At 45.8% G+C, this 20,071-nt stretch overlaps 1 protein-coding gene across 1 annotated transcript; it reads right to left on the reverse strand.

Moving 5' to 3' along the window:
- Nucleotides 1-639: 639 nt before the first annotated feature.
- TNMD (tenomodulin) lies at nucleotides 640-19,576 on the reverse strand. The gene is made up of 7 exons (XM_053374071.1): nucleotides 19,065-19,576; nucleotides 18,766-18,900; nucleotides 8,583-8,723; nucleotides 7,323-7,424; nucleotides 3,059-3,212; nucleotides 2,321-2,511; nucleotides 640-1,185 (listed from the first exon to the last, which is right to left on the reverse strand). Exons 1-7 carry the CDS (start codon nucleotides 19,110-19,112, stop codon nucleotides 976-978), a joined length of 981 nt encoding a protein of 326 aa, XP_053230046.1. The 5' UTR covers nucleotides 19,113-19,576; the 3' UTR covers nucleotides 640-975.
- Nucleotides 19,577-20,071: the final 495 nt, after the last annotated feature.

The raw sequence follows: 20,071 nt of genomic DNA on the forward strand, positions 1-20,071 counted from the left end.
AAAAAAATACAATGCAAAGGGGACGGGCATCCGGGGGTGGGGGGGTGCGTGGAAACCTTGGCAATCCCACCCACCATTGTACCCAGTGGGTCCTGACCAGGGGTCAGCAAATTTTTTCAGCAGTGGGCCAGTCCACTGTCCCTCAGACCTTGTCGGGGGGCTGGACTATATTTTGAAAAGTCCATTTAATTGAATAAATGAATAAATGAATTCCTATGCCCCACAAATAACCCAGATTTTAAATAAAAGCACACATTCTACTCATGTAAAAACACTAGGCAGGCCCCACAAATAACCCAGAGGTGCATTTTAAATAAAAGGGCACATTCTACTCATGTAAAAACACGCCTTAGTTTGCCTACCCATGGTCTTGACTATTTTAAATTTTGGCTTTATGCACTAGCCCCCATGTAAGTTGCAGGTCTGCTTCACTGGAAACAAACTGGCGACAATACTTTTCAGAAGTACTTCAATAAATGGGTTTCTTAACACATTTTGAAGGGTCCCCCCCACATCCACACACGCACACACACACCACACACTAGCTACCCAAGTTGCTCCTTGATGTCCGACCAGCAAAGTTGGGACATTTTGTGGTGGCCTTTTGATGATGGGCATTACCAATCCCCACTGGTCTCAGAGGTGCCTACTGAACTGCAGTAATAGCAACTAGAGCAGTGTTTCCCAAACTCCCCCCACCCCCATGAACAACTTTGAAAATTATTGTGGATACCCTAATCATTCTTCTGCCTGTTGCAGCCATTGTGTTGCATGATGCAAATGCTGTATGATTTTTAATTGTATTTTTACAGTCATGCCATGGACTACCCGAATGAAGCTCTTGGACAATAGTTTGGGGACCCCTGAACAAGATACAGTGTTGGTAGTACATAAGTGCACCCCGTAGGGAATTCCCTGGGCGGCGCTTGGACACTGCAGTATATCAGGAGTTATCTTTTGTGGGGCTGGGTATGCTTACACTCGCCCCAGCATCCGTGCTACCCACCAGTTGCATGGCATGATTACACGGCAGATGACCCTCCCTCCTTGGTAACAGTAAGGGTAAGGGTAATACCCTAGGAGAGGCTCACACACCCTCTGGCAGTATCGATGGGCACGGCGGCACTGGGCACAGCAATATCCTCTCTCGTCCCACAGGGGATGGAACTCCAGTCCGTTCTGTGACTGAAAGGGGAAAACAAGGAGGGCAAAAAGGCAGGAAATCAATCTCATTTGTACAGAAGGAAGAAAGGGTAGACATATCTGGGAAGGGGCCATCGTTAGTGATGGGCAAGTCTCTTTAATTCCGTGCCTCATTTCTCCAATCTTAAATTCAGTTTTTTCACATTTTCACATCTGTTTGCAATTTTTTTTAAAGGCCAAATGAAAACCCATCCCCAATACATACCACATTTTTACTGTTATTTTTGCAAACATATGCATTTTCATGCACACTTTACCCTAGTGTATACATTTTTGTACACATTATGTGGCTGGAGATTTGAATTGCAACATTTGGAGGGATGCAAATTTCAGAGGAGGGCTGTGCTTTGGTTCAGAAAGTGCCACTATGCAGGTCTGCCTTTAAATGCAAATTGAGTTTAATTTCTCCTCCATCCCTAACCCATAGCATTTAATGCCTTGTTTCTGGTAAAGCAGAGTGCACAGAGACCTGTGCTGTGTGGCTGTATATAAATTTAATAAGTGAATAGAATAGCAACACCTGGAATAACAAAGGTTCCCCATCCTTGAGTTGCTTCCTCAATGTTTCCTCCTCAAGAAGTTCAGTCCCAGAGCTCAGTGATGAAAATGGCTTGATCCCAAAGACTTATGTCAGGGATCACCAACATGACACCAACAAGCCCCATTGTGCTCACTAGTACTTCTTATGGCACCCTCAAATGGTCAGTAAACACCCCCTCAAAAATCCACAATGTACAAGGGACGGTTGGCCCTTCCTGCTCAGTTCCTGTTTGCACTGGCTCAGCCTCTCCTGTATTGAACGTGTCCTCATCATTGGATACAGGGATTAGACACCCACCCTTCTTTCCATTCTGGATGGAAGAGAGGTGCAAAGAGCTTCCTTCTGTGACCAAGCTTTTGTGGTGGCTAATATTGGTGCCTTTTTTAAAAAAAATATTGATGGTGATGAGATCATTGTGGTCCTGTCCCTTCCCTCTCATTTAGGTGTGGCAGCCATTTAGTGCTACTTCATGCCACGTGTTCCCCAAGCAGCCATTTTGTGACCGCTGCCCACAGCACTATCTTAAAAATCTAAATATGCTCATGGGCCTCAAAAGGTTGGCTACTCCTGACTTACGTAATCATTCACAGGGAAATCCTCTTCTGTGAGCTGCCGGGCCTGACGTTTGGTACTTGGTCTGACATCCTTAGCCAAGTGTTGCTCTTCCTTTTCCTCCTGATGTCTCGCCCAGTCTTGCTTGTCTCTCAGAATCGGATCGTCTTCCACCTCCTCCTGACCTTCATTTTCAAAGTCAAGAAGTTCTGGCTCTAAGAGGCAGAGACAAACAAGTCACCATGAATTACTTTTCTGGTGGAAATTAAAGTGGTTTATGGCTTACCGCTGGAACCAGTTGTGTGCTAATTCATGCATAAGAGCACCTTGACTAACTGTCATTGACAGATCATACAGAACTGTGCTTAAATGGCAGCTTTTGTGTCTGGACTTTTACTTTTTAAAAAATATATATGGCAAACCTATTTTAATGCCTGTTCCAGATCAGAGAAAACCAGTGTCTCAACATCACCATTACAGGACTCTAGTATGCTAGGAACCATAAGCTAGCTCTGTATTTCGGCGATGCCTCCTTTTCAACTTGCAAAAGATTCTTCTTCCCCCCTCTGGAACACACAGAAGCTGATAAGGAAACACAGGTGAGCTTTGCACAGGGCAAAAACATGACCAACCATACTGCAGTTGACGTCAGTATGTCTGAATTCAGTTTTACTGTGGGCCAAAGAAGGGTGTCTTTATCTGCACTGGTAGGCTGCAGGTTCGTCAACATGCTACAAAGAGGAGAAGAATAAGTGGCCTTACCTCTTAATAAGGTCGGGTGGATCCAGTACACAGTCACATTTTTGCAGAGCTCAAAGATCTTGGAACCTTTCAGGAAATCTTTATTTTCAATAGGCTTCTCCCCTGGAATCCAGACTACAGACTGCTCGAAATAGGTATCTGTAATTTCCTCATCCTGTGAGAAATTTTTTAAAAATGTATTTTTCTTCATTTGTTAACCTAGAGAAACAATTTCATAGAGCTGTATTTCCCATACATTTCATATCCGGGGCACTATTATTTTGGACTAAAACTGGAGGCACACCTCACTCTTTACTAAAAAACCCCCAACATATTGGTGTTTTCTTGATTTGTGTCCAAGATAATAATGATAATGATAATGATAATGATAATGATAATGATAATGATAATGATAATAATAATAATAATAATAATAATAATAATAATAATAATAATTTATTATTTGTACCCCGCCCATCTGGCTGGGTTTCCCCAGCCACTCTGGGCGGCTTCCATAGAAACCAAAAATACACTAAAATATCACAGATTAAAACCTTCCCTGAACAGGGCTGCCTTAAGATGTCTTCTGAATGTCAGGTAGTTATTTATCGTTTTGACATCTGACGGGAGGGCGTTCCACAGGGCGGGCGCCACTACCGAGAAGGCCCTCTGCCTGGTTTCCTGTAGCTTTGCTTCTCGCAATGAGGGAACCGCCAGAAGGCCCTTGGCGCTGGACCTCAGCGTCCGGGCAGAACGATGGGGGTGGAGACGCTCCTTCAGGTATACTGGGCCGAGGCCGTTTAGGGCTTTAAAGGTCAACACCAGCACTTTGAATTGTGCTCGGAAACGTACTGGGAGCCAATGTAGGTCTTTCAAGACCGGTGTTATGTGGTCTCGGCGGCCGCCCCCAGTCACCAGTCTAGCTGCCGCATTCTGGATTAGTTGTAGTTTCCGAGTCACCTTCAAAGGTAGCCCCACGTAGAGCACATTGCAGTAGTCCAAGCGGGAGATAACTAGAGCATGCACCACTCTGGCGAGACAGCCTGCGGGCAGGTAGGGTCTCAGCCTGCGTACCAGGTGGAGTTGGTAGACAGCTGCCCTGGATACAGAATTGACCTGCTCTCCATGGACAGCTGTGAGTCCAAAATGACTCCCAGGCTGCGCACCTGGTCCTTCAGGGGCACAGTTACCCTATTCAGGACCAGAGGGTCCTCCACACCAGCCCGCCCCCTGTCCCCCAAAAACAGTACTTCTGTCTTGTCAGGATTCAACTTCAATCCATTAGCCACCATCCATCCTCCAACTGCCTCCAGGCACTCACACAGGACCTTCACCGCCTTTACTGCTTCTGATTTGAAAGAAAGGTAGAGCTGGGTATCATCTGCATGTTGATGGACACCCAGTCCAAACCTCCTGATGATCTCTCCCAGTGGCTGCATGTAAATGTTGAAAAGCATGGGGGAGAGGACAGAACCCTGAGGCACCCCACAAGTGAGAGCCCAGGGGTCTGAACACTCATCCCCCACCACCACTTTCTGAACACGGCCCAGGAGGAAGGAGTGGAACCACTGTATAACAGTGCCCCCAGCTCCCAGCCCCTCTAGACGGTCCAGAAGGATGTTATGGTCGATGGTATCAAAGGCCGCTGAGAGATCCAGCAGAACTAGGAAACAACTCTCACCTTTGTCCCTAGCCCGGCGGAGATCATCAACCAGTGCGACCAAGGCAGTTTCAGTCCCATGATGAGGCCTGAATCTCGATTGGAAGGGATCCAAATGGTCTGCATCCTCCAGGCGTTTCTGGAGTTGTTCAGCAACCACGCACTCAATCACCTTGCCCAAGAATGGAAGATTTGAGACTGGGCAATAGTTGGCCATATTGGCCGGGTCTAAAGATGTTTTTTTAAGAAGCGGTTTAATGACCGCCTCTTTCAGCGGATCTGGGAATGTCCCCTCACAGAGGGAAGCATTCACCACCCTGCAGAGCCCATCGCCCAGCCCTTCCCGGCTTGCTTTTATTAGCCAGGATGGGCAAGGATCAAGGAGACAGGTGGTTGGTTTCACGCGTCCAAGCAGCCTGTCCACATTCTCGGGGGTAACGGATTGAAATTGATTCCATACAACTTGACCAGACAGAGCTCCAGCACTCTCCCGCCCCGGCCCTGCTCCCACGGTGATATCTAGCTCCTTCCGAATATGAGTGATTTTATCTGCAAAAAACTTTGCAAAATCGTTGCAGGAGATCTTGGGGTCTTTACAAGGCCCCGGTGGTAAAGGTGGTTCCGTTAAATTGTGAAGCACCTGAAAGAGTCTCCTGCTACTATTTTCTGCAGATGCAATAGAGGCGGTGAAGAAAGTCTTCTTCGCTGTCGCTATTGCCACTTGGTAGGCTCGACGTTGAGCTCTAACCTGTGTCTGGTCAGATTCAGAATGAGTTTTCCGCCACTGGCGCTCTAGCCGTCTCAGCGATTGTTTCATCACCCTCAGCTCCGGGGAAAACCACGGGGCTGTCCGGGCTCCATGCAATCGGAGAGGGCGCTTCGGAGCCAGACAGTCGATAGCCCTGGTTAACTCCGCATTCCAGCGGGCCACCAGGGACTCAGCTGAAAGGCCATCAACATGGGATAAAGCATCCCCTACCACTCTCTGGAAACCATTTGGATCTATTAAGTGGCAGGGGCGGACCATCCAAATTGGTCCCACCTCCCTGCAGAGGGGAAGGGTCGCGGAGAAGTCCAGTTGCACCAGGAAGTGATCTGACCATGGCACTTCTTTTGTTTCACTTTTACTTAGTGTCAGATCACCCACGTCACTAGAGGTGAACACCAGGTCTAAGGCATGTCCATGACTATGAGTTGGGCCAAACTTATTCAGGGACAGCCCCATGGAGGCCATGCCTTCCACAAAGTCCCGAGCAGCCCCTTGTAAGGTCGTGTCGGCATGGATGTTAAAATCCCCTAGGACAACCAAACTAGGTGTCTCCAGGAGAAAATCCGCCACGGCCTGAAGCAGCTCAGGCAGGGAATCCTTGGTGCAGCGGGGAGGTCGGTACACCAAAAGGAAACCTGTACTGCCCCTATTGCCCAACTTCCAGAACATGCACTCGGAAAACTGGGTCTTCCCAATAGGACGCCTGGTGCAAACTAATGACTTCCTAAAAATCACTGCAACCCCCCCTCCCCACCCACACGACCTGGGTTGCTGTGCGTAAGAGAAACCTGGTGGGCAAGCAGCGGCAAGGACCATACTGAATGAAGATACTTCATTGGTGTCCTCCTTGCAGCTTTGCAGGTTGCTCGGATAAAGTTGCCACTCAGTGTTCCGCCTTCCACTTTGCCCAGACATAATGGACAGGAGAGGAAGCTGCCTGACTGAAATGCATATCTATATCCCACAGTGGGCGACTAGATCCCTCCAGGAAACCTTATAAATCCAATGTTTCCTGCTTGGAGGCCCCATTGTTCGCACCGCGGCTAAAAATGTAGCCTCTCTCCTAAAAGGAGGGCTTCTTTAATATACCATTCAGAATCAAACTGGTCCCATGAAGATGGTCCCAGATTCAGTCTTTGGAATCTCCTGAGAAGGCTAAGAAAGAACACTGCCTGAAACCCTGGAGAGATGCTGCCAATCAGGGACAACAGAAATAAGCTAGAATCAGGGGTGGCAAGGTTTATCTCGCCTGGGCTGCTTCACTCCAATGGAGAGCCCTCCATGGGCCGGATTGCATGCGCATGTGAGCGTGTGCATCAGCGATTTCTGGTGTCTGTGCAGACATGATTTCTGGCACCGTGGAAGCGAGTCCCCACGCTGCACTGTGCCAGTTTAGTGCAGCATGTGGGGACTCACCGAGCGGGGGCTTGGTTCGGGAGTGGCTCGGGGGCCGGTTAAACGACCCCCGTGGGTCGCTTGTGGCCCATGGGCCTTAGGTTGCCGACCCCTGAGCGAGATGGACCAATGCTCTGACTCAGTATAAGGCAGATTCCTCTGTTTCTATGCATCTTAACTATTTTGACAAGCTGTGGAATTTGGGTTAAAATATTTCATTTAGCCCTTCAGTTCTGCCACTGGTTTAGCTGGACCAGTTTCATCTCTGGAACTAATTCCATCTGGACTGCTTTAGTTAGGCCTCTGTTTGGCATTTAACATATGCTGTGAGTATATCTGCCTGGTCTGTGAGAAATTTAAAAGCTAATGGGATTACTCTCGGTCTGTACTTTCCATGCTGTTATAAATCTCTGGCTGTCCTGGGTCTTATTTAATTCAGGGAGTTATTCATTTTTGCATACTTCCAGCTCCTCCATGTCCACGTTGGATGTTTCAGGAATCCCTTTAATCTGGTTTCGGATGAAGCACTTTGGGTCTCCCACAAAAAAGATGCCTGTTATTCCCTAGTGGAGCAGGAAAAAAAGGTCTGGTGAAGCGAACTAAATGCATAAAGTCCTGCACTCATTGTATGGGTATAGTTTAATGCAGGGTAAGATACACCATTTGATATTTCAATAAGGTGGGCGCTGGATTTTATTGATGGGGCCAAAAGTCTACGCAGCATTTAAATACTGGCCATAGTATGTGGTTCTTTCCCTGCAATGAATATATAAAAAAATAAAAGCAATATGAAACAAAGAATATTTTTATTGTGTGGTTTCTATGCTGTTTTCACAGGGCAATAGCACATCCTGATGAGCACCTCCTTCCCCTACTCCTGTCCTCCCCCCCTTTCATTGCATAATAGCTAAGATTCCTGAGCTAGAAGTCAGGAAGCCCTGGTTTCAAATCCCACTTATGCAGTAATCTCACTGGTTGGTTTGTCTGACAATCAATCAGATCTAGTCTGCCTCCCTCTTGCAATACTCAACTACTTTACAGGCTTATAGTTCACGTGCAAAAGTTCAAGTTTCCCCAGTCTTGCAATGGTAAAGATGTGTCTCTAGAAAATATGTGAAGTGCTTTGGAAACTCCGAACGAGTACTCTATATAAATGCTTCGTTATTACTGCAAGTGGGACGTACAACAATGTGGCATTTTAGTCTCAGCTGGGGAGGCTGCATCCTTGTATACTGAAGGAAGGGGAATTTAACAAAAACCTCACGGCACACATCTCTACAAGTTCTTCTGGGCTTGATCAGGTCAATTCTCTCTCCCCGCCCCCAATTCCTCAAGTTTCTCCCTCCCCCAACACCTCAACATTCTCTAAGTCCTAAAAGCTCATATGTGGTTGTCAGGCTTTTATTTTTAAAAATCACACACTCTTGTATATGTACTTAATACACAGTGATTCTCCACTACCTTATTTTTGGTTGGCACTCCATTCAAGTGAGTTCGCTATCAGTATACCATAGTCGTTAAATCATGGGATGTCCATTGAACTGTTTATAACAATTGGCTTTCAGTGTGCAGACCCAGTGAGTTTTTTTAGAGGTGCATGTACACTTCAGGAATAACTCCACAATCTGTCCCTAAAGGGTTCGACAGAAAGTGAAAATGCCTCACTCGGTACTCTGTTATGTTTGATCTACCACAATCGGGGCAGAAATGACAGTACATACATTTTTGAAGTCATGTATTTCCAGAACCTCCTTGTTGCCCTTTCCAGTTTGAAAGATCTCTGTCCTGGTTAGAGGATCTATCTTCATCAATATCTTCTGCTTCTCTCCTTCACTGAAAAATGTGTGCTCCATGTCATAGATCTGTAATGACAAAGTGGGGAGAGGGAGGAGAAATGCAGAGGGAGTAATGGCTGTGTTTCCCAAAGACCTAGGATGTCCTTTGCAAACAAGCGAACATTTCCTGCTAGCCATCTTGCTAGTCTGGTTCTTGAAATATCTCTGCCAATGTAACCTGTTACAAGCCCTCATTTAGTCCTCAGTGTTCAGATGTTCCAGGGCAGGCAGAGATACCCTGTTTATTTTTCCTTTGGATGAGAGAAAACTGGAGCCTTACGGTTAGGTCCAGTCGCAGACCACTCTGGGGTTGCATGCTCATCTCGCTCTATAGGCCGAGGGAGCCGGTGTTTGTCCACAGGCAGCTTCCGGGTCATGTGGCCAGCATGATTAAGCTGCTTCTGGCGAACCAGAGCAGTGCACAGAAACGCTATTTACTTTCTCACTGGAGCAGTACCTATTTATCTACTTGCACTGGTATGTTTTCGAACTGCTAGGTTGGCAGGAGCTGGGACCAAACAACGGCAGCTCACCCCGTTGCAGGGATTCAAACTGCTGACCTTCAGATCGGCAAGGATACCCCACTGCAAAAGAGGGAGTGTTTCTGCACCTTTAATAGTTGTGTAGATAAGGGAGTTTCAGCAGATGTGACTTCCTATGCAAGCTGTACCTGCTGGGATTTTCTGCACAACTATTAAAGATGCTGGAACATAAGAAGGAACATAGGCCTTATACAAAGTCATTGCTCTATCTGCCTTGATGTTGTGTACAATGATTGGCAGTGGCTCTACAAGAATTTAGGCATGGGACGTCCCAGCATTGCCAGGTAAGGCAAGGAGATTGAATTTGGTACTGATGCTTTGCCTTGCCTTCTTTTGCACTTGGGCATCTAGTTATATCTTTGGAACAACAGCAAAAGCAGCAACAATTCTGTTTACAAATATATGAGCAGGACACCAATGGGAGAATAGTGGATGCTTCTCCAAGGTCATAGTTCTATAGCACTGCACCTTGGGGGAAAGACATTGAGCCCCATGGGAGCAGGAGAAGATAGCAACTTTGGGAGATGGAAGGTTTAAATGAGGGAAACTGCATGCGGTGAAAGAGCCAAGACCACTTCTAAAAGGTAAAGGGACCCCTGACCATTAGGTCCAGTCGTGGCCGACTCTGGGTTTGCAGCGCTCATCTCGCTTTATTGGCCGAGGGAGCCGGCATACAGCTTCTGGGTCATGTGGCCAGCATGACTAAGCCGCTTCTGGCGAACCAGAGCAGCACACAGAAACACCGTTTACCTTCCCGCTGGAGTGGTACCTATTTATCTACTTGCACTTTGAGGTGCTTTTGAACTGCTAGGTTGGTAGGAGCAGGGACCGAGCAACGGGAGCTCACCCTGTCATGGGGATTCGAAACGCCAACCTTCTAAAGCCATGCTAAAGCCCAGGTAACTACGAATGGGCAAAATTCTCAATTTCAGGGTCAGTTTATCATTTTTCCTGTCTTAAATTCTGTTATCCACATTTCTGCATCAGTTTGTAGATTGGGAAAAAAATCCTCAAGAAAAATTACCAGTGTTTTCTTACTTGTTTCTTCCAATATGGCACTTTTTTGGTATGAAGATTTGACCAATGTACACATCTTTGCAAGCCATTTTCCTCAATATAATGCACAGTTGTATTTTGATTTTTAAAAGTATGCATTTTTGTACATATTGTTTGGTTGGAGAACTACAACACCAAATTCAGCATGTTGCTGATGTTGAAGGATAATTGTGATTCGGTTTGCCTGTTGATTTGAAAAGTGCATTCAGGTGTGAACAAAGTTGAGTTTCTACCCCATCCGTACTGGCAACTATTGTTTCTCTCACAGAAAGTGCCAAGCACTCATCTCAGACACCAACCATGCAGGTGACTTGCCCGTTCATGTGGCATGACCATTACCACTGTAAGCGTGAAGGTTCTCTCATGGGAAACCAGAAGTTATTTTGGACAAAACCATAGCAATAGTAACCTGAGCACATTAGGAAAATGGATTTTGCAGTATGGAAAGTTTAAGGTGAGGTCTTGGAAAGGAAGAACGTGCCAGGCATCCTCCAGGAACAAGCTGTGCTTCAGATTACTTGCAGTGGCATCTGAAGAAAATTTGGGAAAGGATCTTGAAATTCCAGTCTTTACACATGGAATGTGTGTTTTTTATTTTAATGACTTTGGCAGTGTCCACATCTGAAGCTATTTCTTAAAGAGAGAGAGAGACCTCATGCAAAGTTCTAAATCAGAGGGTAGGATTAATGATGAGAAATGTCAAAGAGATTACAAGTCTCCTAAAATTGCCATTCCTCTGTAGTTAGCAAAAATCTCATTTATTATTTGTTTGTTCGTTTGTTAAATTTGCTTTCTACCTTTTCAATAAATGTCCTCTTATAATAAGGTTCAGATATTCTGAAAAAAAGCCCTTGTGGTACTGTTTCATCTTTTTCCTACTCTATGCCACAGGAAATTCATTTATGGTGTCAGTTTCCTCTAGAAGAGAGAGAGAAAGAGAGAGAGGCTTTTGTGGTGTGTTTATGTTTTCAGATGTTCAGGTTGAGCAGGTTTTAATGGAGTTGGGGGGCATCACCACATCCATAATGGCACCTGACCTGCCTTTACCCATCTCCCAATTTTCCTTGGGTCCCATATTTCCTCAAACTGTTGCCTTCTGGCTCCCCTTGTGCTGAGCCTCCATGAAAAATCTGGTTTATTTTATCTATTTCACAAAAATTATACATCGCTTGATTGTAAAAAACAAACAAATCCTCGAGGCAGTTTACAAAAAGAATAAAAAAGTAAAATGTCCAGTAAAAAAAGTTCATAACAAATATTTAAGACATTCAAAAATAATTAAAATCAATGATAAGCTAAAAAAGCACAACACAGAGTAAAACACATGTCAACATTCTACATGTCTAGGTAGGCTTGCCTCAACAAAAATGTTTTTAGCAGGTGCTGAGAAGAGTATGGTGAAGTCTCTATTTCTCATTCTGGCAGGTGGGTGTTGTGACTCTTATTCCAGATACTTGGAATAGCTCATTGTTCGTTCTCATCAATTGATCAGGCGCCACCAAGTCTGCAAGCGAGAGCCACTTTGCATTTCAGAATGCTCTGATTCATAGCAGCTCTTTCCGTTTGTGAACTGTTGTTGTTCACCTTCCGCACAAATATTGGAGGGAGAACGAAGCTACAGGGTATTAGGTAGGACTCTGGGCTCAGTTGTCCTACTATACCTGCAGCCCTTTCAAGACAGTACTGTCAAGTCACTTATTCCAGAATTTGCCAAGCACGCCCCTGCTGTTATTTGGGAGCCCTCCTGCTCGTTTTGCTGAGACATCTGTCCTCAAGCCCTACCTTTATGGTGCCACTGACACCCTAAGTAAACTTGGAGTTAAAGATCAAAGGTCTGTGCTCTGTCAGCAGGCTAAGACGATGCTATGACAAACAGGGCAATGACAAACATGGGAGCGCATGGCCCCCAAAAGAGAGTCCAGGGCCTTTTCATGTACGCTTGCTTGTTGAAACAAGGATGGAAGTTGTTTTCTTTTCAAGATGTTTTGCTTCTTGTCTTTATTTGGGTTTGCAAAAATTGGCATTGCATTAGAAATCCAGCCCTGGTGCAAGTTTGTTTATCCTGGAAGTTGCTTCGGATGGCTGGACGAATAGTTGTTTCCTGATATCACAGGGACAGAGGGGAGTGAGAGGAGAGAGGTGTGTCATAGTTATTTAAAACACCGTCATCCCTCTGTATCTGTATGCATTTTTAAAATGCTGTAGGATGTATAATTATTGGTGACATTATGCATATGTGGGATTGCTGATTAGTGCTGCTTAATGAGAGCTGCGGGGCTAGAATGCTATTGTGCCCGCCCACAACAATTAATTACAGCTTGAGGAGGGTGAGGGTGGCGAAGTCTTAAAATGCTGCTCTTTTGTTAAGTTCTGCCTCTGTGGAAAGAATTCGGTTGAGTTAGGTGGCATTTGTTCAGCTTGTGTTTGTTTAATATCGTTTCCCAATAAATCCCAGTCCCGTCCTTTTAAAAAAAAAGGTTTGCTTGTCTGTGTCTTAGTATTCTCTCCCACTCCCCACATTTTGGCTCTAAGGTTTATTTAGCACTGTGTCTGCTACGCCTTGTGTGTGTCTTATGAATACATTGTACAGTCTGCTACATTATTACGATTACAGTGGTACCTTGGGTTACATACGCTTCAGGTTACAGACTCCGCTAACCCAGAAATAGTACCTCGGGTTAAGAACTTTGTTTCGGGATGAGAACCGAAATCGTGCTCCAGCGGCGTGGCGGCAGCAGGAGGCCCCATTAGCTAAAGTGGTGCTTCAGGTTAAGAACAGTTTCAGGTTAAGAACGGACCTCTGGAATGAATTAAGTTCTTAAGCTGAGGTACCACTGTATAGCGCTTTTCTCACTGTTACTATTTCCGCTTCCTAAGCAGCCACCAACTGGCAAGCATGACTACAGCCTAGTTTCATAGCACATACTTTCATTATCTCATCATATCTAATAATTGTTGTTCGTGGCATCATAGAACTGTAGAGTTGGAAGGGACACAGGGGTCATTTAGTCCAACCCCCTGCAATGCAGGAATCATTTGCCCAATGTGGGACTCAAACTCAGGACCCTGTGGAAACCGATAGAGGCATTTGCCACTGTCTTCAAGTGGGACATGTGCGTTGTGTGAAATCCTTGCGCTCAGGGAGGTGGCAGCAAGGCAGCGAGCAGCTGGAAAGAGGCAACAAAGGGACAGAGGAGGAGACAGAATGAGCTTGAGGCAGAGGCAAACCCGGCGTGGCGTTTCAGCCTTGGACTTGAGGACCCCGCCGCCTGTTCAGTCAGTCCCTGCGCGCTGAGGTAAACCCAGTGCGGCATTTCAGCCTCGGACTTCGCGTTGGGTTCTGAAATGGCCGTGCAGGCCAGATTTAGGACCCTGGTGGGCTGGAACTGCCCGCGGACCATAGTTTGAGGACCCCTGCCTTAAAGTATTACCTTTCTTTCTTTTGAAAAAATACAACACATGGGGCTACCCCTCTAAAAACTGGCAGTGTTAGCTCCCTCTACAGGGGTATATCCTCCAACATTTCTCCAATGAAAATAGGGACATCCTAAGGAAACGCAGGACCTTCTGGGTTCAAATCAGAAACTGGAATGGCTTCTCTAAATCAGGGACATCCCTGGAAAATAGAGCTATGTCCCCAGATTTCATTCCCTGATGTCAAAAGGCAAGGACGTTATGGCAGTTCTGGTTTTGTGATGAAAACCAATGGGATTTCCGGAGATCTGTATTTTCTGGATTACAATTCGGATTCAGGGCATGTTGGATTGGGTCCAGATCAGTCCGGAATGAATCAAGACCAATCTTGAGTTAAAAATTGGGGCCACAATGTGAATTGTGGTGGGGCATGCACAGCCCTGCTTTTTGCTATGTAAGAGGTTAATTTGATGGGGCCCTGCTGTCCTTGCCTCCTCTCTCCGCGTGGCAATAAAGGCTTGTTTGTGTGTGAGGTTTCATGTGAATGAAAGGGGGGGGGGATCATATAGCCTGGAATGTGTGATTGCAGGAGATACTTTATTCAGGTCTGGAGTTCCAAATGCCTCTAGCCTGGGCTGCAAGCCCATTACCTTGATGGAATAAAAAGATTGTAGGCAAAATTTGAGAATGTTTATGCAGGCTTGTTTATGGAAGCTTATTTCCCTGTTTCTGGATCCTGAAAGTATCTTCCAGGATTAATCAGAAGCAGAAGACAACCCTCCCCCTCAAAAAAACAGCCTCTCTCTGTCAATTTGCAGTAGACCCTAATAACTGGGCTCTCAGCTGAGCTCTAATATGTATCTGCTGCGTGGCAAAAGACTTTGGGGCTTTGATGTGTCTGGAATGAAAATGTCTTCTGCAGACCTAGCTTCTGAATAGCAGCTATTTATTGGAAGCAGATGTCGGACAATGAAGAAAGCAGCGGGCTGGCTGGCAGAAGCCCCCATTAAGAGCATTGTCAGAGTTGGGCTGCTTGCGAGATTGTGGCTAGCAAAGAAACTTCACTTGCCATCTCCTTAAGTATTTAAAAGTGAAGGCAGGGTGTGATTGCAGACAACTCCCAATTAACACAAAGGTTATGTTCCAAGGCACCATTGAAAAAGCTGTGGTGGAACAGGGGCTTGCTCCATCCACTCCATGCATCAACCTGGTACAGTGGACGCTTGGGTTGCGAACGTGATCCATGCAGGAAGCATGTCCGTGACCCGCAGCATCCGCAACCCGCAGCGCCGTGTCTGCGCACGCGCGGGTTGTGATTTGGCACTTCTGTGCATGCACAAAGCGCAATCTAGCACTTCTGTGCATGTGCAAAGCACGATCTAGTGCTTCTATGCATGCGCGACCGCCAAAACCCAGAAGTAACCCATTCCGGTACCTCTGGGTTTCGGTGCTTCTGTGACCTGAAAAAAACGCAACCTGAAGCATTTGTAACCCGAGGTATGTCTGTATTGCAGTACTTCCAGAAAAAGCCTGCAAACATCTTGTGACATTTTTGTGACATTTGCGGGTCATTTCTGGGTTTGGCGCAATGCACATGTGTGAGGTCGTGCACGTATTGGACATGCCTAAAATGGTTGCTGCTGGTATACTAAAACAAAGGAACGCTACTTAAAGACCATTCTGGGATGCATCTGAGTGCGGGACTTGAGGATGACACTGTAAGTAACCAAACAGTTACACTTGGCTTATTGCAGTCAACTCTCTATTTGCAAGGCCAGTGAAGATAGGAAGTTGCCGTATGTCAAATTAGACAGCTGTCCAGCTCAGAACTGTCAACATTGGTCATATCTGCACCCTACATTTAAAGCACACGGCTTCTCACTAAGAATCCTGGGGACTGTCATTTGCTAAGGCTGCTGGGACTTGTAGTTCTGCAAGGTATAAACCACAGTTCCCAGGATTATTTTGGGGAAAGCCACGTGCTTTCAATATATATGGTGTGGATGTGACTACTGACTGGCAGTTGGTCTCCAGGGTTTCCAGAAGAGGTTTCTCCAAGCCTGGCCTGGAGAAGGCAGTGTAGTAGTGTTCCAGTTCATCTTGAACTCTGTACATGCCCTGGGACTGTGTGTGATTTGGCCTTGTGCTGAGTAATGAAATCTCTGTGTTTTTAGGATGACATGCCCATCTCAGCTTGGAGAAAGCATCGTCCCTCCAGCTGAAAGGAGAGTGGGCAGTCTGTGGGTGTGTGAAAAATAGCAGCCAGCAGTGTGAAGAAAGAGGGGTTGTATTTTGTAATGTTTGTTTTTATTTGCCAAACTAAAACACAAAATCGTAAGTTTCCAGTGTGCTCTCTTGTCCAAAGTAAACCACAGCCAGGTTCTTATTGCTTAAGGAAGCAGGATAGCGGTGGCTGGGAAGGTATATTTGAAGCCATAAGGGCCAGAAACTTTTTCAAAAGACAAGACAGTGCAGACTTTTAGTATCATGCTGAATTAAGTGCCTATCAGGGAAAAGAAATCCATAAAATTCTAGGTGACAGTTGTCTGACTCCTTTGTCAACATACTTAAGGGACGCACTGAGGCTTGTGTGACTGTGGATTCTGCATCTTAATGTAATTTGGATTGGCAGGGTAAATTGAAACTGTCACCGGAGCTGTTAGGTGAATATTCCAGCCTTTGCAAAGCCTCTTTAGCACCACACTTTGACACTGTGAGCCCCACCATGTTCCTCAGAGGTCCAAAGAAATGACAGAGAATCACCATGGTTGGCAAAGATGCAGTTCCTGAGGAATAATAATGTGATGGTGGTAGGTGGTGGCCTTTTGACATGCCCAGGAGCTTGAGCGTATGTTGTCCAATTCAAAGTACTGATATTGACCTATAAATCCTTAAATGGCTCAAGACCGCAATACCTCAAGGACCGCCTCTTTCCATATGAACCTACCCGGACCCTGTGGCCCTTCTTCATGTGCCCCCTCCATGAGAGTTCTGGAGGGTGGCAACATGAGAACAGGCCTTTTCTGTGGTGGCTCCCCGTTTTTGGAATGCTTTCCTCAGGGACGCTCGCCAAGCACCTTCATTAGATATCTTTAGGCACTTTCTCTTCTCCCAGGCCTTTGGCTGGTTAGCATTCTATGTCGTTTTAAATGTGTTTTGTGGGAGTGGAGGGGGGCTTATTGGTGTGTTTTTGTTTGTATCATGCATTTTGTGTACCTATCTTGTATTTATATGTCGTGAACTGCCCTGTGAACTTTGGATGAAGGGCGGTATACAAATTTTAAAAATAAATAATAGACAAGAAAAGAAATCACTCATAGCAAAATTAAATTTGTTAATGGCACCACCCACGTGGAAGAAGCTTGGGGAAACCTCAGCTTCGATTGCAGAAGGGTAATCCCTTCCACAAATGGGCAGAGTGCTAGGGCTCTGCTTGCAGCTTTCCCACAGACATTCTGGATGGCCAACTGTGAGAACAGGAGGCTGGACTAGAGGGGCCACTAGCCTAATCCAACAAGTTATTTTTAGGTTTATGCTCTTATGCCTTTTGCTTAAAGGACCCCTGACCATTAGGTCCAGTCGTGACCAACTCTGGGGTTGCGGCGCTCATCTCACTTTATTGGCCGAGGGAGCAGGTACAGCTTCCGGATCATGTGGCCAGCATGACTAAGCCGCTTCTGGCGAACCAGAGCAGCACACAGAAACGCCATTTACCTTCCCGCCAGAGCGGTACCTATTTATCTAATTGCACTTTGACGTGCTTTCGAACTGCTAGGTTGGCAGGAGCAGAGACCGAGCAACAGGAGCTCACCCTGTTGCGGGGATTCGAACCGCCAACCTTCTGATTGGCAAGCCCTAGGCTCAGTGGTTTAACCCACAGCACCACCTGCGTCCCCTATGTCTGTTGCTTAGGGTTGTCATAATACCAAAAGTGAAAATCCAGACAAAGCATTTCTAAAGCATTATTATTTTTTAATTGCGCTGCTTGCCATATGTCCAGGTTTTCCCGGACATTTTTCTGAGTCTGCAAAAACCCACCCAGACGCCTTTTTCAGAGCCCGATTCCCATACGTATGGCAGCCCTACCATTGCATTTGATGTCCAGGGAGACATGAGATATAGAGATACCGTCCAGCTAACACAACTAATAGTTCTTGATAATGAATTTATCCTCCATGCATTTGGCTAAACCTTTCACTTTGCCCCTCCACCCACACATTACGATGCAATCCCCTGATTTTCTCTCTCTTCAGGGAATGAATACACAACCCCTAGTCACAAACCATGTAAGAATGCCAAGTCTAAACCACAGCAGCTAGGGCAAAAGGGGAAAGGAAGATGGTGTTCCACAACCCTATGCACAAGGGGGAAAGTCCTATGATAGTATGGCATCAGATTATGGATGCTGTGTTTTTACAGGCGTGCATTTTTTTATATAAAAAGGGCTGCAACTCAGAGGCAAAGCACCCAGGTAAGGATGGAAAAGACCACTGTCTGAAACCTCAGAAAGTTGCTGTCAGCCAACAGTACTGAACCAGATGGAGCGGTGGTCTGATTTGATATAGGGGAGCTTCCCATATAAGTGTATGAATGAGCTCCAGCCCCCCCCCCAATGCCTTGCAAAATAGGTTAATAAAAGAAAATGCAATACAGCAGGTTTCCCCCTTCAATAGTCTTTTTTGGCTGTTTAATGCTGCAGGCACGGAACAGCACAGAGTAATCAGCCACCCTCAAGATTTGGCTCCCTCTCCCTTAAAGTAGTGGCATAGTGGGTTTCCCACCAGTTTCTGGCAAGCTAATGAAAACAACATGAAAGCACTTTTTCACAAATTTATTATGTGACTGCTACTATGAAGGAGATGGAATGCCTCTGTGGAAAGGATCCCATTATTAAAAAGCAAAGCAGGGTAAGCACCTAAAACTTTGTGTAAAATCTACTTGAATAGTCTGTGTCCTTAAAATAATAACAAGAGATGATATTTAGAAATACCAGGTAGATTTTAAATAAGTAATAAAATAAAATAAATATTAAATTCAATGCACAGAATGCAACTTACTTTTTTAGGTGGTGGATTCCAAAAATAATAGACCCCAAGAAATGTCAGGATGACAGACAGCACTAGGCTGCAAAGCAACACCCCACAGATCTTGTATCTTTTGCAGAGTTCTTTCGTAGCTTTAGGTGTTTGTGCCTAATAGATAGAAAAGGGGAAAGTTAGAGAAAAGTTGGTTGTCGAGGCAAGCTGTAATGTGCTGGGCATGCATGCTTTGAAAGACAGAATGACAGATCTTAGCAAGTAATTGAAGGCATTCACTAACCCACCCTGTAAAAAGGATAACAAAGCAATCAACCTACATCTTGGACGTAGAATTCCTCAGAGATCTCCTGGGGATCTTTCGCCATGGTGTTTCCTCCCTCTGCGTGAAATTTCCTTCTGCATGCAGAGAGAGATGGAGAGACCTCTGGGGCTGAGGTGGAGCCACACGATGCTTTGCCTCACATGGGTGTGTCAGGGAGGAATAACTCCCTCTTTCCTGGCTCAGGGTGATCATAGTAAATGGTGCTTTTTCCAGTGTGTGGAATCTCATAGGGTGGGAGCGGTGGGAGTACATGAAGGCTGCGAGTTCCCATGCTGAGGCTGGCATAGGGTTAAGAGTGTATGTTGGGTGTGTGTGAGTGTGTGTGGCTTGCGCATTGAAACTGAGACCACAGAGGCCATACGTTGCCTTTCTCTCTGAACTGGAAATGCTTGCAAACGTACCCTTTATGCACCTGATGAAAATGGGTAACATTTTGCTCCTCCCTTGGTGACCGCTAGTTTCTTTCCTGTGCTGACTGAAGTCACATCTACATACACCATGCTCATTTACAGCACATGGTTTCCCCCAAAAGAATCCTGGGAGCTGTAGTTTGTCCGAAAGATGGCACCTGATGCAAGTCTCCTGTGAGCCTCAGCAAAGTGAGTAGGAGCTTTAAAAAAATAATATGGGGAAAAGACACACTTCCGGAAAACAAGCTTATATCCCAGCCAGATAAGGACTCCGGGTGTAGCCGGACAGCATTTTAAACATCCTCCCTTCCTTTCAGGCTCTTCTGAAGCCCCTTTGAAATCCCACTGAAGCCATCCAAAACTCCTTGAAGTTATCTAAAACTATTTGAGGCTAATTACAACGCTCCAAGTTTCCTTCAAACAAAGCCCTCAAATATATGGATGAGACAAAGTCACCCAAATCACAGAGCTACAATTCCCTCCCAGAGCTACAATCCCTCCCAGAGCTACAATCCCTCCCAGAGCTACAATTTGAAGCGCCCTTAACAAACTCCCAGGATTCTTTGGAGGAATGTCAGAACACAAGTAAGAA

The sequence above is a fragment of the Podarcis raffonei genome, chromosome Z (genome assembly GCF_027172205.1).
Source record: "Podarcis raffonei isolate rPodRaf1 chromosome Z, rPodRaf1.pri, whole genome shotgun sequence".
NCBI classification, from domain to species: domain Eukaryota; kingdom Metazoa; phylum Chordata; class Lepidosauria; order Squamata; family Lacertidae; genus Podarcis; species Podarcis raffonei.